Genomic DNA, 22,770 nt, shown 5'->3' on the forward strand with positions numbered 1-22,770 from the left:
GGTCTTGTAGAGTCTGGGCTCGAGCATCGGCCGACGACGTTGAACGTCAGGGATCACCCTGTCGTGGCTGGTCAGTAGCATGGTAACCCGGTTCCACAATGCACCCTTGATGGCACTCGCCGTCAATTACAGTTGACAGGTGCCTGCCTCAGAACACCAAGGAACGTTGTATTGTTAGGTAAAGCTCCGGGCAAATCGACTACCTCGACCTAGTACGTTAGCTGCAGGTCCGAGCCTGTAATCAAGCTCGCTCAGTTCATGTTCTCATCTCACTCTTGTCCGTGAAGCAAGCGTCGAGGTGGGGTTGCATACAATGCCAGTGGCACATCGCTTCTGGAAAGGTGCAGTGTGAAAACTTCACTGTGGCCTGTCCTGGGCCCGGCCGGCTGCTTCCTCACTCTAACAACGAGACGAGACGAGACGAAGCGAGGCGAGACTGGTCATTCTTGAGCGCGTCATCAGCGGCCTGGCCAGTCCTCTCGACCACACAGATCACCCAACCGCATGTGCCATGATCTTGCTTTCAGTTCGTCGATACAGGGGAACATGACAGAGGCGTTATCGAGGCGCACGTTTTGTCCCGGCACACAGCGGCACTCGCACGCGCAAGAAACACGTTCAAGTTGTGGTTGAATCGTACCAGGTATGTCGTAATCGGCAAAAGAAGCAAGTTTCCAAACCGACAACCCGACAGTTAGCTACTAGTGATGCAGCGTCTCTTTCGCCCGTTGAACCGTCAAGCCATGGAATGAGTGAAACATGCCAGGAGCATCCCTGGTTGATTCAATCCCCAAGAAACCATGTCTTTCGGTTCGCGGGCAGTACCTCGCAGGTACCGGCGCCACCTAGTAAGGCAAGCCAGGAAGCCTAACGGCACCAATCATGATGGTCATGGCTTGCAATCTTCCCGCCGCATACGCTTGGTAAAGAAAGACAGAGGTGCAGTCACTACCTATACTTCCGCTTAGAACTTAACACGGGTCAAAGGTTGTGATAAAGTGCCTTCTGAGGTGCAGGAGGTGGCCTGTGAAAAGCCGTAGTATCTGCGATCTTGACTGAGCCTCTGGTGTTTCGAAGTCTAGGAAGACAGCCTTGACCCTGGCAAGGTCTCTGATGAGACGGCCAGCACTGCTCGCATACGTTCATACAGTCCGTTTCAGGCTAAGTCAGGAGTTCCTTGCAGAAGCTGAACGTTGCAGCAAACGCCTTCACAGAGATACTGTACTGGACAGCAATGTGGAAAAGCCGTTGAAGGCCTTGGACCCTAGTATCGAGAGAGCTGAAACAGTCACAGAGCCGGAAACCTGGCACCATAACGCCCGGGTTGTATGAGAATGATCCGGACAGCTGGTTCAGGATGTGGCACCCAGAGTCGTCGGTGCTCCTTGTAATCATCCCGAGTGATGGTAGCTCTCAAGACTCGGACAGGCCACCTGAGTAATGACAATCGGCGGCACTCAGTATTAGTGCCTCTTTTGCGCGAGAGGATGTTTGTTCAGATGGTTCGTGCATTGTCGTCCGTGAACCAAATCCTGTTCCGGTACTGATCGTCAGCACTTGTCCATGGCTTGCATAAGTCGTCCACGCTTCGCTTCGCGAAAGTGTAAAAAGAAGCAGCCTGTACAACGTAAGTTGTCATCGGCATCATCCACCCCAGAAGGCGGCCACCAAGAAGATGGCCTCCTGGATCACGTACGACACCCTCTGCAGCAGCGAATCTGCAGCCGTCGTTCACCGTGTCAGTTGCAACCACGTGCGTGGCACGTCAGCGAAAGCCGGGAGAGCGGCTGAGGGAGCAGCCTCGCACTTTTTCATTGGTAGCACGACATTGACCCATGCCGGGGTCTACAATGTTCAAACATTGGCTTCCGTGCCACGGCGTCGTCCTGAGGGGCGCTGCATAGACACCATCAGTGATTATGACTCCTCGTTAGCACTTACGGAGAAACCGAGGAGGTCGGCCTCAAACAAGGGCAAAGCCACTGAAGCTCCGTTGCAGACCTGCATGAAGAAGAGAAGTGGGCGCTCGCGCATTCTTCCTAATACTGCAACACAAGGGCTTCGCCAATTCAGCCACTAGCCATTTTAGTGACGGAATCAGATGCAGTCCACCACGGTGCATACATAGGTAGAAATCACCGACGTCGCCTTTGCTACCGAATGCTTGACGTTTTCTGCTTTCGATACCTTAGTAGCCTTTTTCTTTTTTGAGAGGTCGTGGAGGCCGAGGGACCGCACATCATGCAAGGCGGCATATGCGAAGAAGCCATGTCCACAAGTTGTACGTCAAAGACAGAAGATCGACAACGAGAAATGACAGCAGATGGAGCAACTGGACAGCCGCCTTGTCTGTTGTGAGTTTTTCGCACTGCAGCCCACTGCAGCCCACTGCCCCATCGGCCATACAATGTAGATAAAGCTCCACCAGCCGGGTCCAGCACTTTCTTGGAAATCACTGGTCCCAAGAGACATTGCGGGATGACAGCTTGGTAGAGCCCACCAGTAGATCATGGTCTTTGACAGCTTCGATGGCGATCCGGAGATATGGGCCAATGCGAGAAGATGTAGTAGATTAAGTATAGCGGGCTATTCCTTTGGCCCTTCAGGTGTCTCTCCAATCCATCTCCCTCCAAAGGGATTCATTCCGCAGCTTATGGCAGAGCATCTAAAAATTGTGGTGATTTCATGTCACACATAACGGGGTAAGCACTGCCAGCTCGCCTAGACGGCCGGTATTTCCTATAGTACAGTATATTGCTGGCTCGTTCAGGTGTTTCGGCCAAAAAAGAAGGAACGGGGCTGAGGTAAACAACGCCCATTACCTAAACCTCAAGGACGAATTCCGGCCCGAATGCGTCGCGAGGTGGGGGAGGGCCACTTCCTTGTTGGTCTTTCATTATTATTGTGCCTCACTCGGACTCTTTCCATGAAGCGAGATACTGCTGCGTCGAAGAATCACGACTTAGATCCCTTAGCCCAGAGGGAAGAGCTGGCGACAGACCGGCCTACGACTAGCAGTACTGCAGCCTCCTAGAAAAGAGATTCCCGTCGGCCAGCTAGTCATAGATGATAAGGAAAGGGGCTCACTATTATTCATCTGGTGTTGAAAGTTCTGGCAATATGGGGCTGGTCGAATTGGGCGTCACCCAATAATGCCCGTCTTGTATGATCCGCTAGAAGCCGGCAGAAGCACGCTAGGCGGACCGCCTCTCGCGGTAGAGAGACAACATGAAGGCTAGACCGAGACTGGAAGTGAGTTCGTGGAGGACGTTCGACCAAAATTGCCATGTGGCTATGGTATGTTTTCACCGAAGCAGTAGTAGTAGACCACGCTCTTGGAGAGACTAGCAGGAGCGGTTGGAGGACTTGAAGGAGTGGACCGTCTCGGGCAAGACAAAGCGCCACGTTCGGTCATTTTCGGTCATAGTGGTTACTTGCCAAACCAGTGTTTTTCTGCTGGTTTCACCGAAGACGTTAGGACGGAGCGTGGCGCCTCTTCAGGCCCAAAGCTAGGGAGAGGCGTACGACGACCTGGAAGATTGCCCACCTCTAGCAGCACCAACATCACCGGTAAAAGGATACAGCGAGTACTGATCTTGGCCGCTGTGACATCCAGAATGGTGGTGCAAAGTGATTGGAGGCAATAATATTCCAGGTTGATCTTCGACAGACGGTTTCTGTACAACTGGTAGATTCCTTAGGCCTTGAGCACTGCTCGATACGGGGTTAGCCATTGGCTGGCACTACTGGATATGATCGCTCTCCCGCAAGCAAGCCGAAATGATGACCGCCCCAAGAGCAAACCAGACTGGGGAAGCCCGGTTGACTGGCATGACTTCCAGCGCTCCCCCCGTGCTCGCTGACGATGGATCATTGCGCCTTCACCTCGTGGCAGCTGGGTCGTGGGCCTTGGGAAAGTCCCAGTGGCCATGTGCTCAGGAGTGTTGCCTCTTCGAATCTTTTGTCTTCTAAGCGACATTACTATTGCATGTCCCCACCTGCAATGATCGGCGTGGAAATGGCGCCGGAACTGAACCCCTGATGCAGTGCTGCCTCCGTTTCCTCCATCATGCCAGCCAGGCATGAAGTTGCTGGAAAATCATCGCTGCGGACAGAGCTCGCTTATAAAATCTCAGGGGGCCCTTTTACAGCCAGCAACCATAGTAGCAAAGCGGGCTCCATTTTTGGTCAAGTAGCGTGATACTCGCAGATAGAACACCTCGCTTTCGATGTGGATATAGCCTGAAATCGTCACGCGACCGCATCTTTGCGACCGTTTGGGTTTGATGAAGAAGAGCTTCTATCATCAGCACTCCATTGTGACCGCAGTCTTCAATAACTTCGCGGTGTACAAGAGCGAAGTAGAAGAGCTTCTAATCAAGGTGAATCAGCCCCTTCTCTCATGCTGATCAAGGCTGGATTCCGGTTCAGTCTGGAGAAGTCCTCTCGCTTCATCTGTGTCGTCTTCTGTGGCTGGGTCCTGAATCACTCCCACGTCTGCCATGAGATCTCTCGCTTTCTCGTCGCATCCGGCTGCTGAGAGAATCCACCAGACGTCCTTTTTTGTCAGAATGCCATGAAGCCCTCCCCGTTGGACCAGGAGGAGATATCGTAGCCCAAGTTTTTGAAACATGTGAACTGCCAGCTGTAGGGAGCTGTTCGCATTCAATGTGATTGGTGTCTGGTCCATCCAAGGCCGTAAATCTATGCTTCCAGAAGAAGCAATTTCCGGGTCGTAGGTAAAATAACAGAGTCCATTCGGATCAATATGACCCATCCTTGTGTCCGATGCTCGGTTGCCGTTATTCTTGATCTGCTCCAAAGCAAATGAAAGTTCAGTGCGAGAGATGTAACCCAGAAGCGTGTTAGCATGTGATGAAAGCGACCTCGATCTTGAATCAGTGATCGAATGCTCAGCCTTCCGAAACAATACCACCGGAAAGCCACGATAAGGTGTGGTCCGGAGGATATTTTGCAGATCTTCCACAGTATATGGCCGACCGCCGTCTAAACATGTCATATCTTCTATCCTGGTCATGATGCTTGCGACAGGAATATGAGGGATATCCGCGTCCTCGTTACTCTCAAGGTAAGGGTATCCCTTGAAATGAATCCAGGACTCGTAGATTCCATGAGGAGACAGGGCATCTCCAATCCATTTTGCCAGCATCACGGCAATCATAATTGGTAAGACGTAAGAAAGTGCGCCCGTCAATTCGAACATGATCACCACGATAGAGACCGTTAGTCGCGTGACTCCTGCTAATGCTGATGCAGCACCCACGATGGCATAAGTGCCTGGTATCACGCAGGGTACGCCAGGCTCACATGCTGCGAATAAAACAGACGTTGAAAAATGCTTGTGAAGAAGTTCTACGAGAACTCCCAGAGTCCGTCCGTAGAGCGCGCCTATAGCCAGTGTAGGCAGTATGATTCCAGCAGGGAGTTGCAATCCAAATGTAATGCTAGACAATAAAAATCCCAGGATGGCTCCGGCGATCAAGAGCCATGCCATTGACAGGGCCCCAGTCGTCGTCGCTTTGCATAAACCGAAGATATCGTTGTTGCCGATAGTGGCACATTCAGCGAACAGATAATACACCAGTTCGGAAAGCTGTGCCCGCATGAACGGGTTGGGATAGTTGATGACCGCAGAGATAGCTGAGACAATCAGAGCTTCCAGAATTGGTTTGTTGCGAAGTGGGTAGCTTTCGGCGCTCCGGAGACGTGCGAACAGCATATTCAGCCTGATGAACATGCCTCCATACACGCCCCCAATGATACCAAGAAGAACGCACGGTATAAGCTCGAAGGCGTACCATCCGGTCGTGTAAGTGACCTGATACAGGACAATTTTTCCAGTATGGAATGGGTTCAGCGCCTGAAGAGTCACTGCCGCCACCATTGCGCAAACGAATGACTGCCACATAGTTTTGTCCGGAAAATAGTAGGATAGCTGCTCGAGTGAGAAGAGGACCCCACCAATGGGCGAGCCGAAAGCGACTGAAATTCCTGATGCGGCAGCAGCTGAGAGCACCTCCCTTTTCCGTGCCTCATTTTGACTCAAAGACTTGAATGGCTTCATGATAAGGTTGGCACAACAGCATGCAAGGTGGACGAAAGGTCCTTCTTTCCCTAGCCACATGCCAGAGGACACCGCCAGACACTTTTGATGTGAGTTTATATTATTTCGAAGCGGTCAGGAGCCTTACCAAACCCAAAGACTTTGTAATGAGAGTCCGGGCGTTCAGAAAACGCCTCATGACAAAGCCACCGAGGACAGTCTTGATCTCCGGGATTCCACTGTGCCGGGCGTACACAGAATAGTGTCTGACAAGGACGGCTGCAGAGACTGCAAACATGATCTGTTGGTGTTGAAACATTAGCTCCCGCCAGTGGATCGCCCGCGATGTACATACCGAGAAAATAACAAAGAAGATATACCCGACCAGGTATTGACCCCCACCACCTCTTACCCCTAATGCAGATGGCCATGGCGTCCAATCTTGACATTGAGATAGGTCGTCATGTCCCCAGCAGCAGAACTGTTTGTTTAGGTAGAATTGCCCGCCGCCAGGTCCCGATTGGCAGAATCCAGTTTTGATGTCTCCCAGCCAATCTGAGGCAATGTTGATGAACGCTGCAACACAGCCGACAGAAATTCCGCAAGCAACAAGCACGACCCAGACATGGCTCGCGTCTAACAGTTGCCTGAGGTGGCCGACGAGGCTGTTACTCGATGCCAGCAGCGCCCTTAGCCGTTGGCGCTCCTTCGTATACTCGTAGATCCAATCGATGGCTGTCAGGTCATCGTAACCAACTCTGCGCCCGGGCCCCTCAACATACCAGTCGGAGGGCTCTTTGTCAGTTCGCGGTTGGCCCGCCGTATTGTAGTATCCTGCCTCTCCTATTGCAGCGCTTTCCCGCTGACCAGTACCATCAGAGTCGGGTCTTGTAGGCGGGTCCGAGGAGGGCTGCGTATTTAGGTCTAAGGAATTGGGAGAAAGTGGATGAGTCGACCGAGAGGGAGAAGCATGATCGGACCGCTTTGCAGCCAAGTTCCTGGAGGTCTGGTCAGGGTGGTTCAGTCTATATGCCTAACAGAGGGACAATTACGATGATCTGGGGACCGCGTCGTCGGCGGAGAAGAGTTCAAGATCTGACTGATCGCTATCGTGCCTCTCAGGGCTAGGCATTGTAGCCAGACTCAAGAGATCACTTTCGCCATAAAGCACAGCTCATCAGCTTTGCAAAGGCTCAATGAAGGTTCGGTGCCCGCAACTGCAGGTTTGGCTGACTGCGCGCCCGGACCTTAAAGTGGTTCAAGTTCAAGTTTACCTTATACGCGACTCGGATTCACGAACCAGGGGGTGAGCTTGGCATTCCTCCGCCGCGGTCACCTTGATATAACGCCCTGCAGTGCACGGCGTCCACGGAGAGCCTTCTGCAGTGCAGAAAAGCTCGAATGCCGAGAGGGATTTTACAGGTGAGAGATTCCTACTTCATCCGCCTGCTTTTTGGCGAATAGAAGAAAAGAGAGTGTTTCATTATTGCCTGCCTCGAGAACCAGATTCCCCTTCTCAGCTTCAACACCACGGAAATTGAGGCAGCACTGTTGTAGGACCAATTCTGAGGTTTTTCAAACGACCTACATCTAACTTGCTCCCTGCGTTATTAAAGGCCACCCTACCTACAGGTACAATTAGATGCCTGACTTATGGACGGCCTACAACGTTGTATATTAATACACCTATTACGCAAGGCTGGGATTGCGAGCCATGACAAGGCTGAGGCACCTCAAAAGGCTGCATTGCACTAACTTTAAAAGGAAATGATTTGCTCCACTATCCAGCGGATTTGCCGCGCTAGAATTCTTGGCTAAATTTTCGACGCCAAGAGCGATGTTCGAGTTGAAGAGGTTTGTGAAGGCGAACTTCGAGGCCAAGGCGACTGACTGCAATCCATCGCCCTTAGGCACATCGTCACAGGAGTTTGTGCTTCTGTAGGATAGGTGTTGCTGCGATGGGCTGCGATGGAACAGCCGCGACCCAATCCACCATGGACGACATAGCAGTATACTGCTCATGGGCGGATTCGTACCTCAATGAAGAGCCCTCCTTGGTTGAGAGGGTACCGACAGAGCTGCGGTCCGTATTGTCTCAATCTACAGGCTCTCAATATTTAGAGTCGCTGGCACGCGCAACCCGCTCGATCCAGCACGCAGACACCCTTTTCCCGCTTTACAAGGGCGTGTATCCCGAATTGGTATCGAGGTGGATCGACTCGTCTTCGTCCGACTTCAATGAAGCGATCCTCGCAGTTTCATGTCTGGCTAGGATCTTGCCCTTCGCGGGATACCTCCGCCACTATGTGCCGCTTCTCCTGCAGTCAGAACCGATGCAGAGTCATGTTATGGTTGTGGAAGGCCGCTCCTCCGAACTGACTGAGGAGAGGCTTCACATGCTTCTACTCGCTTTATTCCGGCTTCTGTCTTTTGATTCGGAGATCCTTGCTGAGAGCTCTTCTCCTATGTTCTTCTCCTCCTTCCTCCACCATCATTCTCTTCCACTGCGGTATTTGGCTATACAATGTCTATGCGTGGTTATGCACTTGGCGGACGCTCTCTCTGAGCAGCTGGTTCAGTCCTACGTGGGCAAGGGCCCAATTTGGGGACACTGGGAAGGACAGAGAACTGATTACCGGTTGCTCAAGCTCTGGGAGGAGAGGAGGTGGAGGGACGTCTCTGGAGAGGTGAAGAATGTTGAGGAGCACTGGCGAGTGGCCTCTGCTTCATCATGGAAACGGAAGTTCAGCACTGACAGTCTTTCTCCGCGAACAGCCGACGTTGGCGGGGTCCTTCTTGCCCGCAATGCTGCCTTGGAGGACTCATCGGCATCCCGTTTCGTTCTAACCCCTACAGCGACGCGCAATTTGAACCGGCTTGCCAGCTGCCTGTTGGATCGTCGTCCGGTGTTGGTCTGTGGGTCGGCGGGATCGAGCAAGACCTCGCTTGTTCATGAAGCTGGCAGACTCCTCAACAAGCTCTCATCTATGGTTACTCTGCATATCAATGAGCAGACAGATGCCAAGAGCTTGCTGGGAGTGTACACGTCGTCTTCAAATGGCAACTCCTTTACTTGGAAACCGGGTGTTTTGACCAAAGCGATCCAACAGGGCAGGTGGGTATTAATCGAAGATATTGACCGTGCCCCTGCTGAAGTCATGGGGGTACTTCGTCCAATTCTTGAGAATGGTGAGTTGTTCCTCCCAAACCGGAAGGAGAAGATTCACCCAAGGTACGGCTTCCGCATACTTGCGACACTGAAGACGGCCAGCCGTTCTCCGATTCCTGCGAGTTCGCGTCACTCCTGGCTTCTGAGCCCTCGATTATGGTCTACAGTCAATATCATGGACTACGAGATGTCAGAAATTGAATCATTGCTCCGCTTGCGATATCCAGGCGCGGTCGTCTTCATTCCCACAATTTTACGAGTTCACAGTCGTCTTTGTGATCTCTACCGAGATGAGCACTCTCTCAAAGCTTTGCAAACCAGGACACCCTCTCTGCGGGACTTACTGAAGTGGTCGCGAAGGGTGGATAAGCGGCTTCGGGATCATTCATCGACATCGCCGTCAGCAGGCCTACCAGAATCTGTGAACCTTCACATTTTCAGTGACGCTGTCGACTGCTATGCCGGCTACCTGAATGATGACAGCACCCATGATTTGGTTGCTGCTTGCATTGCCCGAGAAATGGGCATATCGCCACAACAGATGCGGCATTGCTTAGACGAAGCTTTGACAACTATCACGGAGACGAGCTCAGAAATTATCATCGGTCGAAGCACGCTAAAGCGGGTCTCCCACCACCGTCGCCCGGCGAGCAAGGCCCCGTTTGCCCTTACCAGGCACGCTCAGAGAACACTCAGCCGCATTTCTGCGGGAGCAAGCCGTGCTGAGCCATGCCTACTAGTGGGCGAGACGGGTGTTGGGAAAACCACTTTGATACAGTATGTCGCGGGACTTGTTGGGCAAACCCTAACCGTGGTGAATCTTTCGCAGCAAAGTGAGTCAAGCGACTTGCTTGGTGGCTTGAAACCGGTCACCACCAGATCTCTAATGCTCCCATTGCTGGAGAAGTTCAATGTACTGTTTGATGACACGTTCTCGACGAAACGGAACGAGAAATTTCAGGTGGCGGTTTCTAAATCGATTGCAAGGCAAAACTGGCAAAGGTTGATTATCTTATGGAGCGAAGCTGTACAAATGGCAGAGGCATCATTGAGTGGCACGTCTGGAGCCTCTATGACACCCGGGTCCGTCCATGCCACCAAGAGACGAAAGCTGGCTGCCCCGAAATATGAGGCCTTGCGCGAAAGGTGGTCCGACTTTGCTGAAAGCCTGAACAGAATCCGTGCGCAGGTTGACCATGGAAATAAAAATCAGACATTTGCTTTCGTTGAAGGACGGTTAGTACAAGCTGTCCGCGACGGCGAGTGGGTTCTCCTGGATGAAATCAACCTAGCGTCCCCTGACACTCTGGACCACATCGTAAGTCTTCTAAACAATGGCGATGATGACAAGCCAACCCTTCTTCTCACCGAAGCCGGCAACATTGAATCCATTGTTGCTCATCCGAACTTTCGCATCTTTGCCGCAATGAACCCGGCAACAGATGCTGGGAAGAAGGACCTTGCACCAGGCTTACGATCTCGTTTCACCGAAATCTATGTACCTTCTGGTGATAGCGATGTCGATGACCTTACAAGGATTATCCGCGTTTATCTAGGAACGAAACTGGATAACGACAAACGCGCTGCTCTCGATCTCGCAAATGCCTATCTTGACCTCAAGAAGCTTAATCACGAGAACAAGTTGACTGACGGAGCGGGCGATATTCCACACTTCAGCATTCGCTCGCTTGTTCGCTGCCTTTTGTACGTTTCGCAACATAGTGCCAGCCATGGTCTTCGACGTGCTATGTATGAAGGTTTTGCAATGAGCTTTTTCACGGTGCTGAGCAGGGTTTCCGAGAATTTGGCCCTTCCGATCCTGGAGAAGCACTTGCTATCCAATGTCAAAAATAAGAAATCCTTCCTTGGCCAACAACCGAAACTGCCATACGACGCAGACGAGTACGTGTCTTTCCGCCATCATTTAGTCAAGAAAGGGCCCATGAGCCCTGACCTTCAGCCACATTACATCCGTACACCATCGGTGGAACGCAATCTGCTCAATCTTGCTCGAGCTGCCTCTATGCGACGCTTCCCCATCCTCCTTCAAGGCCCAACTTCCGCTGGCAAGACTAGCATGGTGGAATACCTGGCGAAGCTGTCTGGTAACAAATTTGTGAGGATCAATAACCACGAACACACCGATCTGCAGGAATACCTTGGAAGCTATGATTCAGGTGCCGATGGAAAGCTCGTGTACCGAGAAGGCGTCCTGGTAGATGCGCTCCGCCAAGGTCACTGGATAGTCCTCGACGAATTAAACCTTGCCCCAAGCGACGTTTTAGAGGCGCTCAACCGCTTGCTCGATGATAACAGGGAATTACTGATACCAGAATCCCAGGAGATCGTCCGACCACATCCCAATTTCATGCTCTTTGCCACGCAGAACCCTGCTGGGCTTTATGGAGGAAGAAAAAGACTGTCTCGGGCGTTCAGAAACCGCTTCTTGGAGCTTCATTTCGACGATATCCCTGAGGATGAATTGGAGATCATCCTCAGGGAACGTGCACAGCTCGCACCTTCTTTTTGCAGTCAAATTGTTGCCGTATACAAACGGCTGTCATTGCAGAGACAGTCGACGAGATTGTTCGAACAGCGGAATAGCTTTGCTACCTTGCGTGATCTGTTCCGATGGGCCGCACGGCCTATGAATGATCGACAACAGTTGGCAAATCATGGATTCATGCTTCTGGGGGAACGGGTAAGAGATCCTGCTGAGCGCGCTGTTGTCAAGAGAACCATTGAAGAAACCATGAAAGTGGTTATTGATGAGAACTCGTTGTATGGTCCATCAGCAATACCGCAACCCCTGCAGAGCCCCGGGACTATTGTCTGGACCTCTGCGATGAGACGACTCTTCGTCCTGGTCTCCGAGGCGCTCAAGAACAATGAGCCTGTTCTTTTGGTTGGGGAGACTGGTTGTGGGAAGACTCAAATCTGCCAGGTGGTGAGCGAAGCATTTGGACGACCTCTCCGCATTTACAATGCACACACGAACACCGAAACCAGTGATCTAATAGGTTCACAACGGCCTGTTCGCAATCGCTCCGAATTGGAAAATAGGGTGCGAGAAAATTGGGGTTCTTTGGTCTCAGCAGGCACCAGTAACTCATTGAACGAGGATCTCAGTATGGAGCAGCTCACAGCAGAATTTGCCAGGATGGACACCTCAAATCTGGACCCAGACATTGTGCAGCGGACCAAATCCAGTATCGCAGCTTACCAGTCCCTCTTTACTTGGTCTGATGGCAGCCTCGTGAGGGCCATGAAGGCTGGTGAGCATTTCTTGCTCGACGAAATCTCGCTGGCTGATGATTCCGTACTCGAACGCTTGAACAGCGCACTGGAGCCTTCGCGGACGATTTTACTTGCGGAAAAAGGATCGGTGGATAACCTCGTCACTGCGCAACCGACCTTCCAGTTCTTGGCCACCATGAATCCCGGAGGTGATTATGGGAAACGGGAATTGTCAGCGGCACTCCGTAACCGCTTAACAGAGATCTGGGTCCCTCCTTTGTCAAATGAAGCGGACATAATACCCATTGTTCAAAACAAGCTAAGTGTGCAGAGAAAGCACCTTGCCCCTGCAATGCTTGACTTCGCTATGTGGTTCCGGAGAAACTTCCACAACACTACGTCCACGGCCGTCCCGTTACGCGATCTCCTGGCTTGGGCGGGTTTCATCAATCACACTGCCTTTTTGGAAGAGAGCATAGCTTTCACTCAGGGCGCCTTCATGGTGTATGTGGATTCTATAGGCGCAAATCCAGCGGGCATGACAGCAACAGGCTCTGCAGATCTCTATGAAGCAAGACGGCGATGTCTGGAACATCTCCAAACTCTTGTCAAAATTGATGTCTATTCAAATTATCAGGAGACGCCGGAGCTGAATATCACCACCCAAGGTCTTTACGTGGGACCGTACCTACTCCCTTGCGCTGAGATCCAATCCCGACAAGAGCCAGACCTTGTGTTTGGCGCGCCAACAACTCTACAAAATACCATGAGGATTGTTCGTGCACTGCAGATGCCCAGGCCAATTCTCCTAGAAGGAAGTCCTGGTGTTGGCAAGACCGCCATCGTCACAGCTCTTGCTCGAGCTTCGGGGAAGCAATTTACCCGGATTAACTTGTCGGACCAGACTGACTTGATGGATCTGTTCGGGGCGGATACGCCTGCTGAGAATGAGAAACTCGGGAACTTTTCATGGCAGAACGGCCCGCTCCTGGACGCGATGCAAAATGGGGGTTGGGTCCTTTTGGATGAGATGAACCTGGCGTCTCAGTCTGTTTTGGAAGGTCTCAACTCTTGCCTGGATCACCGGCGAGAAGTTTATATTGCTGAGCTGGACAAGTCTTTCACATGCCATCCCGAATTCACCTTGTTCGCTGCCCAAAATCCTCATCATCAGGGTGGGGGGCGTAAAGGTCTTCCAGCGTCATTCGTCAATCGTTTCACAGTCGTCTACGCGGACTCTTTCCGAAAGGAGGATTTGATGCTGATTTGCCAGCACAAGTATTCAAATATCCCGGTTGATCAACTGGGCTTGGTGATAAACTCGATTTACGAACTTGAGCGTGCAATCTCACGTGTCCCAGCCTTCGGTCTTGGAGGGCCATGGGAATTCAATCTTCGGGACGTTGACCGCTGGCTTACTTTATGCGAAGGCCAGCCAACGCTTTCTCCTTTGTATCACTTCCGCACTATTGCAGTGCAACGATTCCGAACTGCTGCTCAGAAGGAACACGTTTTGGCATTATTACCCGCAAATCTCTCCGCTCCGCCTCCTGAGAGCTTCTACAGCGACTTAGCCACAACAGCTTTACAGCTTGGGACTTCTACTCTTGCAAGAAACGAGATCTTACAGCAGACAAAGGCACATAACCTTGCACTACCGGTTGCACATTTGCCCGCGGCCAAATCCATTATCACTGCTATCAATAAGAGATGGCCTGTGATTCTTGCCGGGCCATCTGGCTCCGGGAAAACCTCCGTCATTCGGTTCCTTGCCGCTATATCTGGCGCTGAACTCGTGGAATTTTCCATGAACGCGGACGTGGACACACTCGACCTTGTGGGCGGGTTTGAGCAATATGATGCCCGTCGCGACATTGTTGTCTGCCAGAGGAAGGCCAAAGAGGCTATTCGACATGACCTTGCCAACGCCTTGAGAGATTCCAGGCCAACAACAGTCAAGGCCCAGCTGTTAGAGCTATGGGACAGGTTACAGTCTGAAGACATGGACGCCTCGGCCCTTCAACGAATATTGTCCTCTGCTTGTGAGACCCTTCCAGAACTTACAGATGTTGTGGCCAGTCTGTCAGATCTGCTTGATTTTGCTGATGCCTCCTACTCGCGCTTTGTTTGGAACGACGGCATTCTCGTTGACGCCGTAGAGCGAGGTTCTTGGCTCGTTCTCGACAATGCCAATCTTTGCAACCCGTCTGTTCTCGACCGGCTCAACTCACTTCTAGAACCAGATGGCACGCTTTCTGTCAGCGAGCAGCACAATACTGGCAGTAACGCTAGAGTGATCATACCACATAAGGACTTCCGAATCTTCCTCACTCTCGATCCACAATATGGAGAACTCTCACGGGCGATGCGAAATCGGTCGTTGGAGGTCTACGTGGGCAATGTACCAGAAGAGCAAGTTGACACACCAGCCATTCAATACCCCTACACGTCATCTGTCGCTCGCCTGCGATACATGCATGAAGCATCCTGCGAAGTGTACTCAGAAGAGGCAGTTGTTGAGTCTTTCGTGGACAATTTATCATTGGAAGAGATGGCTTTAGCAGTGGAAAGTGTGAATGACCTGCCCGTTGGTGCAGCTTCTCCCATACTTGCAATGGAGCTCAGCAAGAGGTCAGCACTTGATGAAAAGGTCCTGCCCCAATTTGTTCCAGTTGATGTTCTGGCTTCCACTCGACTTCCTCAGTTGATTACGCTAAACGAACCATGGATTCTTCTTGATGGGCTGCGTGGCATTGACTTTTTGCGCCACGTGCCTATTGATGTTCTCACTCGAGGCTGGTACGTCTGTCGCCGTGCAGAGGATATCCGCGCGAAACTGAGGGATGCCTGCTCCACGCGTCTGGCCATACCTCTTAAAGAGCAGACAGTTCTTCAGAAATCGACAGCTCTCACTCACGACAAGAAACGCCTGGATACAGTTCCTCAGATTGCCACGTTTGCCAATTCTCTCCTTACAGAATTGTCGTCGAGCGTGAAGAGTGGTCCTAGTGCCAGCCTTGATGCACAATCGGTAGAGGCCATCGAATGTATGCTTCTCTTCGCCCAAGATCTGGTGGACAGATCTAACACGGAGTCCTTGGACACTGCATTGATGCATGCGTATTTACAGATCGGCTTCAGCCTCGCTCGTTCACTGCAGGTCAACTTTAAAGAATTGGCAAGGATATTCTCGAAGTGTTTGCAAATCCTTTCCCTGCATGCGGGCGGGCTCAGGACCGGCTTGAGCCTGCAGCTCATGTGGCAGCCTTTCCAACCCAAGACCGCAAAATCCATGTCACAGCTTGAAACGCAACTGGGCCTAGAAGAGTTGATCCTCAGGTTCGACAAACTATGTCGCTATCTTCCCGATTCCAGGGCCACATTATCGGCCCTGAGGTCCAAGTTACAGGCCACCTATACTTCAATCGTGGAATCCGACCACCCGGACACATCTATCACGGCTTTGCAAGGGGCAGTTGCAATGCTTGAAGAGCAGTCACAGAGAGGCTTCTTCCTGCAAGGCAAACTTGAGAAGGTGCTCAACTATATTTATCAGGTGTTGAAGTTACAAAGTGGGCAGACTGACTCCGGGACTTTGAGCATTCTGGAGATGTTCGTACCAGAATCAAAGAGGAAGCTGCTTACCATTGGAGACGACATGTCAGTGACTGCTTCGCTGTCCGAGATCGCCTCGTTGGATGCTTCCGTTGTGACCGATCATGGACGCGTTGGGCTGGACCTCATTAGAGGATTGTGCGAAGTCCAAGATCAACCACTTGGCGCGCTCAACCATGCCAAAGAAGAATTATCAACCTTGATAAAGGCCACGACTTCATTTCCAGTCAGTTTTGACAGAGTAACCGAAGTTCTCGTTGGGAACATCCACACTCTGTTGTCCGGTCTCGTGTCTGTGCACCGGGATTTCCTTACAGAAGAGGTTAGAGAGTGTCTTGTTGCCTTCGATTCAGTGGATCTGGCTAGCCTTGCTAGTCTCTCCCAGACGAATCCTGTTGTTCTGGACGGACAGGACAGGGCATATTTCCGAGACGTTTTCCATCTCTACCTCCTGCCGGTTGTACAAATTCTGGCTGGTCGCCGTCCGGTCTCCATAGACGACATCAAAACATGTCTGATCAAGTTATCGCTGGCTGGTTTAATTCTGATGGTACCAGATAAAGCATTCGATCCAGCCGTCCTCCCACACATTGCATATGGCCAGCAACAAAGGAGGATCAACGAGCTGCACCGCAGGATAAATGGCCAAAAAGTATTCCACCGGCTTGTCCTGGGCCAGGAAACCAGTCTGGTCATTCGAATCTTAGAACAGGAGGCGCACGACCTAGGAACTGCAGCTTCGCCTCCAACTGTGATAAGACCAAGCCGCACTGAGCTCCCGAAACTCCAGGAAGTTTTCACCAGGATCGCAAATGTTGTTGCCCCAGTCCATTCTGTCGACTCTCCTCAACCAGGTACATCGGAATGGATGGCTCAGTGGTCCAGCGCCCATGGCAAGAAAAATCTGGCAGTTATTATCGAGCGCCTTGAGCACTCAAACCGCGCTTACGATGATTTCGTGAAACCCATTGAGTGGTTCTTGAAAACTCTATCTCTTGCATTAGAGCTGCAGTCGGCAACGGCTGTTTCAAGTCCCAGTGAAGGCCCGATACAGGTCGTTATCAGACACACCCCGTTGCTGGGCGCCTCTCCCGAAGATCTCTTGGCTTGGGACGCTCCCCTCGTGGCACAACGTAAACTCCAGCTGCTCTGGTTAAAATACGCCGGGGTGGCCACGAACCTGTTCGCAAAGCATGCCTTTCCAGAATCTCACGGCTTGCTAAGTCTACTGAATCAGTTTTACACAGACTGGAAAGCTTACCTCACCAGTGGTCAAGCTGAATCTGCTATCCGCTCTCGATATTATACCTACCGCGGTGGTGGGGAGAAGGAGGAAGAGAATGAGCTTCACGAGATGAACGACATGTTTCCGCAGTTCGATCATTTGGAAACAAAGACCACTGACGATTCTCAATCGTATGATGCGCGCACGATTGCCGTGCAGCTGGCTGGTGCACATGAACAGATTTACGGTGTCGACGATCCCTCAAAAGCTCTAGAGAATTACATCCTAGGGGCAATGAGAGTTATCCCCGAGATACAGGCTGGCGAGCGTGAGGACGCCGCAGCAGGATTTACCGACTTATTGCCCGGAATTCTCTTGCAGATGAAATCCGAGCTTACGGGACTCAACACCCGCCGATCGGACGCCCGATTCAACATATACACAGACTGCGATGTGATCGAGACACAAAAACTCTTGGACCTGGTCCGTCACGTCGAAGCAAGGTTTCAAAAGATTTCCGAGAGATGGCCGGAGCATGCTGTGCCGGCAGAGGTTCTGTCTTTCTGCAGAGAGATCTGGCATTTGAGCATGAAAGACCCGGTTGCTAAGCTGCTGACGAAGACTGAAAAGCTTTATGAAATGGTGTCACAATGGCAGAGTGTGGCCAGCCGTGAGTGGTCCGTCAGCTCCCTTATCGAGCAGCTCTCCAGCCTGGTCATCAGCTGGCGACGCTTGGAACTGCTTTCCTGGTCCAGGCTTCTGGACGACGAACAAATTCGACATGAGGCAGATGCAAAAGCATGGTATTTTGTGGCGTATGAAGCAGTGGTCTACAACGCAACGAGGCTGGCCGGCGACAATGAAGAACTTCAAGCTTACTGCACGTCGCTCGCTCGAACCTTGGAAGAGTTCCTCAAGACGACGACTCTAGGTCAATATTCGTCAAGGTTAAGACTGCTTTCGACACTCAAAACTTTACTAATCAACATAACACGCCATGAAAAACAGTTGCTGCCAGTTCGGAATTGTGTGGCCAATGTCATTCAACATTATCGGAGATACGAATCAAATGTTGCCGCCTCCCTTCGAAATGGCCGTGCCGACCTTGAGAAGTCCTTGAACGAGCAAATCAAGTTGGCCAGTTGGAAAGATACCAATGTCACCGCTCTCCGTGACAGTGCTCGACGGTCCCATCACAAGCTGTTCAAGATCGTCAGAAAGTACCGCGACTTTTTGAATCAAATTGTGACCGTGTTCAAGACAGCTGAAGATGCAAACTCTGTACAAAGCACAGAAGAAACTTTGGGGACGGTAAGTGAGCCTTTCGTCGACAAGACAGCAGTCATTTCGGCGCAAAAACAATGTCGAGAGCTAGTTGCAGGGTGGGAAAGTCGACCAGAACGATTGGTCAACCCACTAGGAGCCGTTGAGAGCATGCGTCGACTCTATTCAAGCAGCTGTGCCAAATTGCAACCCCACCTTGAGCTGGCGTCGTTCCGCGAGGATCTGCTCAATGCGATCAAAGAGTTGAGGGCACAGACACCATCCGCACTAACAGATGAGAACGCTGCTTTTGTCCGGCATCTGCAGGAGAGAAAGCGACGCCTTCTTACAGAGACCCTCAAGGCAGTCAGCAAGATGGGTATCAGGAGAAATCTGCCAACCTCTGAGCTCGAAAAGCAGTCTTCAATGGCGAGTGTACTCTCTTCGTCGCCGGATCTTTTGGTGGACAATGCATCCCAAGATGTGTCTGCGGCCGACAACTCGTTTCACGATCTACTTGACGCGATGTCCGAGGTCCGCGCTGCCAGGGTTGCCCATTCCGATGACCTCACCGAAGGCGAAATCAATCGCAGTGTAGGTTTATTGGAAGGCTTGCTATATCTCACTATACGGCAACGCCAGGACATTGCCTCTTCAAGCCAGGAGTTGAGGGAGTTGAACGATCAAGTTTCAACGCTTCGTTCCTTCCAGACATGGTCGCCTGATAAGCTGAGTGTGACCACAACTTCAGCAGAAAGCGAACAACTTCGCTTCCGTCTTGCATGGCTTGGTGAGATCTTGACTCTGGCTGTCCGACTCCTGGACTTTCAAGCACAAAGTGCTGGGTTTGAGGTCAAAGAGTTGATCGAGTCGATAAATTCCTACAGCGGCCAAGTAAGAGAGATAAGGAGCAAACTTGATGATTTGCCCTTGATGCCCGTAGGACTGCAGACGAAGGATGAATACTCCTTAGTGGAACAGACATCAGAAACCCTCTCGAAGCTCGGCTTGACCCTGAGGGAGTGGAAAATCAAGGAGCCTCGGGTTGAATTCATTCTCAGGCAAATCATTCCCTGGGTTGAGCATTTGCCGACAGCTCAGAGCAAGACCACCAATGGCGTGGTCGATATGGGTGTGGAATCATTCGATGATGACCTCCGAAACCTGCTTGATCAAGTGTTCGTGGCGTTGCAAAGATTGTCCTCTTCTCAGCACGACCTACCGCAAACAGTCGAGGACCAGAGCTGGCTTTCAAAACTCGACGGGCATTTTGCACGAGCCGTGCGATCCCTGCAGCCACGGACAATTAGCACTGGCCTTGCCGAATTACTTGCAAAAGTCCACTCGTGCAACCCACGCGGTCTTGTCACAATCAGCAACTTAGTACGTGTGGCATTGCCCATCATTGAACAGTATTATCACATTCTGGAGCATCTCCACCGGCAGCAAGCGGCTCTCCATCTTGAAACGAGTCAGCTAGCCCTGCAACTGGCTCGGTCTTTTACCACACTCGCCAGCCAGGGCTTCTGTCGACCTTCGGAGCCTAGCGAAGGGGAAGAGAAGTCTGGAAAGCTCGAGAGCGGAACCGGTCTCGGTGAGGGAGAAGGTGCCGAAGACATCAGTAAGGATGTTGGAGATGACGAGGACCTCTCTGAGCTAGCCCAGTCAGGTCAAAAAGAGGAGCCAGACAATGAGATTGAGGATGCTGAAGATGCCATCGACATGGGTCACGACGATCTTGCTGGTGACACAGGAGATCAAGGTGAGCAGGAGTCGGGCCAAGACAAGGACGGAGATGGCTCGGACGAGGAAGGAGACGACGAGATTGATGAGGAGACCGGCTCAGTCGACGACCTCGATCCCTCAGCTGTGGACGAAAAGATGTGGGATGATATGAAGAACGAATCCGAGAAAGATAAGGAGCTGAAAAATGACAAGGCAGAGGGCAAGAAATCGGACGATCAGACAGCAGCTGATGGACAGCAGCCAGAAGGGGAGGATATGGACGGGTTGGAGGGTGACGAAGTCGAGGAGGAAGGACCCGATGAGACTGACGGCGGGGAACGACCTGAGGCTGAAAACATGGATCCACATTTGGACAATGAGAAGGCATTAGAGCTTCCCGAGGAGCTTCAGTTGAACGGGGAAGATGAGATGAAAGAGGATGACATCTCGGATGACGGCATGGATGAGCTTTCTGCTATTGATGAAGCGGCCAAGGAAGAGGTCGATGGCGTGGAAAAGGATGACGGCACAATGTCAGAGGAGTCTAGGGATGAGGCTGACCTCCCTGAAGAGGTGACGTCCGACCAGGAAGAACTCGACGGGGGTACGGCTCAAGATGACGAGATCGTGGAAGATCAGCTTTCTGACAAAGAGGACGAAGAGCAATCCAAACATGACACCCGTCAGGACGACGAAGCGCACGATATGGACGAACCCACTGGTGGTGAAACCGGAGCCGCCAACGAGATCCAGGACTCTGTGGATCCGGACCAGAACCTGCAAGGGATGAATCCATCCGACAAAGAGCCAGATCCGCAGCAGTCACGGCCGGGAAAGGCTCCTGAGAACCAAGAGCAGGGCGAGACAGGCACTGGTGCCGTTGAACAGGGGTCGGGCCGAGCGGATACGCTCGAGCGCCAGCAGAACGAAGGTCTGCGGAAGCTAGCCGATGTACTGGACCAATATCATCAGAAGCGCGAAATCCTGCCTGCATCTGACGAGCATCAAGAAGCAGACGGAGATAATGATGTTGACATGGCTGATGTTGATTTTGAGCACGTTCAAGACGAGGCTGAAAGAGATGCACAGGCTTTGGGCGCCGCTGCCGGCGACGAGGCTCAAAACCTTGACCAGAGCAGAGCTATTGAAGACGAAGACGTGCCCATTAACGAAGACACCGAGCTTCCCGACGTTCCAGAGACGGAAGCACCAGATAACATGGCTGAACGGCTCCATCGTCTGCAGGCGCAGCCAAAGACACAAGAGTCAACAGGCGCCGGCGGGTTCATTCCCGGCCAGGAAACCCGCCGCAATGAGCAAGACAATCCGGCAACAGAGGCAGACGCTGCCTCGGACGATCTAGCCCCAGAAATTGAACACCTGGACCTGCAGCCGAACGAACCTACCGAGACGTCGCCTCCGACCAGCACGTCCGACGCGGTACAGCTATGGAACCACTGTTCAGCCGTCACGCATCAATTTTCACTCGTCCTGACCGAGCAGCTCCGGCTGATCCTGTCGCCGACAACGGCCACGAAGCTCCGGGGCGACTACCGCACAGGCAAGCGGCTCAACATCAAGCGCATCATCCCGTACATAGCGTCCAACTACAAGCGGGACAAGATCTGGATGCGACGCTCCGTGCCGAGCAAGCGGAACTACCAAATCATGATTGCCGTAGACGACAGCAAATCGATGAGCGAGTCCGGGGCGGACCTGCTGGCGTTCGAGACGCTGGCCATGCTGACCAAGTCCCTGTCGATGCTGGAGGTAGGGGAGTTGTGCGTGGTCGGTTTCGGCGACCAGGAAAATATCACTGTTGCGCACCCGTTCGGCACGCCCTTCTCGCCCTCCGAGTCCGGACCCAATGTCTTCCGCGCCTTCAGCTTCGCCCAGCGCGGCACCAACGTCCGCAACCTGGTGCGCCAGAGTATCCAGCTGTTCCGCGACGCCCGTCTTAAGGGTCACTCGGCGTCCGAGGACCTCTGGCAGTTGCAGCTCGTCGTCAGTGACGGCCACTGCTCGGACCACGAGGCCATCGCCCGCCTCGTCCGCCAGGCCCAGGCCGAGAAAATCGTCATCGTCTTTGTCATTGTCGATGCCGGCCCAGAGAGCATCCTGGATCTCAAAGAGGCCGTCTTCGAGCCCGATCCGAACTCCGCAGCCGGTGCTGATGGTGGTCCTGTTGAAATGAGGGTCCGCACAAAGAGGTACCTCGAGGATTTCCCTTTCCCTTATTATCTGGTCGTCAGAGACGTGAGAGACTTGCCTGGTGTGCTGGCAACGGCGCTGAAGGGCTGGTTTGGAAGTGTCATCGATGTGCAGGGTTAATGGAGACTAGATTGTAATACTATGTCTTGCCCTCTAGTTGGGCGTTTCCGTTGCTAAACTGCCAACGTTGACCAGTGGAGAGGAATAGATAGATAGATAGATAGACGCAGGCTACCATTCCCAGGTAGCATTTTTTGGTCA

The 22,770-nt window shown here is 52.2% G+C and overlaps 2 protein-coding genes across 3 annotated transcripts; one reads left to right on the forward strand and one right to left on the reverse strand.

Moving 5' to 3' along the window:
* Window positions 1–806: 806 nt before the first annotated feature.
* On the reverse strand, window positions 807–7,497 carry HMPREF1120_05920. 2 transcript variants are annotated; one of them, XM_009160112.1, is made up of 5 exons: window positions 7,117–7,497; window positions 6,420–7,062; window positions 6,213–6,365; window positions 2,125–6,166; window positions 807–2,076 (listed from the first exon to the last, which is right to left on the reverse strand). In XM_009160112.1, the coding sequence occupies exons 1-4, from the start codon at window positions 7,194–7,196 to the stop codon at window positions 4,388–4,390; spliced, it is 2,655 nt and encodes an 884-aa protein (XP_009158360.1). In that variant the 5' UTR covers window positions 7,197–7,497; the 3' UTR covers window positions 807–2,076; window positions 2,125–4,387. The 2 variants fall into 2 exon arrangements, with proteins under 2 accessions (XP_009158360.1, XP_009158359.1); XM_009160111.1 differs by having other exon boundaries at window positions 807–6,166.
* A 561-nt stretch (window positions 7,498–8,058) lies between these two features.
* HMPREF1120_05921 (uncharacterized protein) lies at window positions 8,059–22,629 on the forward strand (the record flags this gene model as incomplete). Its single annotated transcript, XM_009160113.1, has 1 exon — window positions 8,059–22,629. One exon carries the CDS (start codon window positions 8,059–8,061, stop codon window positions 22,627–22,629), a length of 14,571 nt encoding a protein of 4,856 aa, XP_009158361.1.
* Between the last annotated feature and the right edge of the window lie 141 nt (window positions 22,630–22,770).

The sequence above is a fragment of the Exophiala dermatitidis genome (assembly GCF_000230625.1).
Source record: "Exophiala dermatitidis NIH/UT8656 unplaced genomic scaffold supercont1.5, whole genome shotgun sequence".
In the NCBI taxonomy this organism is placed as follows: domain Eukaryota; kingdom Fungi; phylum Ascomycota; class Eurotiomycetes; order Chaetothyriales; family Herpotrichiellaceae; genus Exophiala; species Exophiala dermatitidis.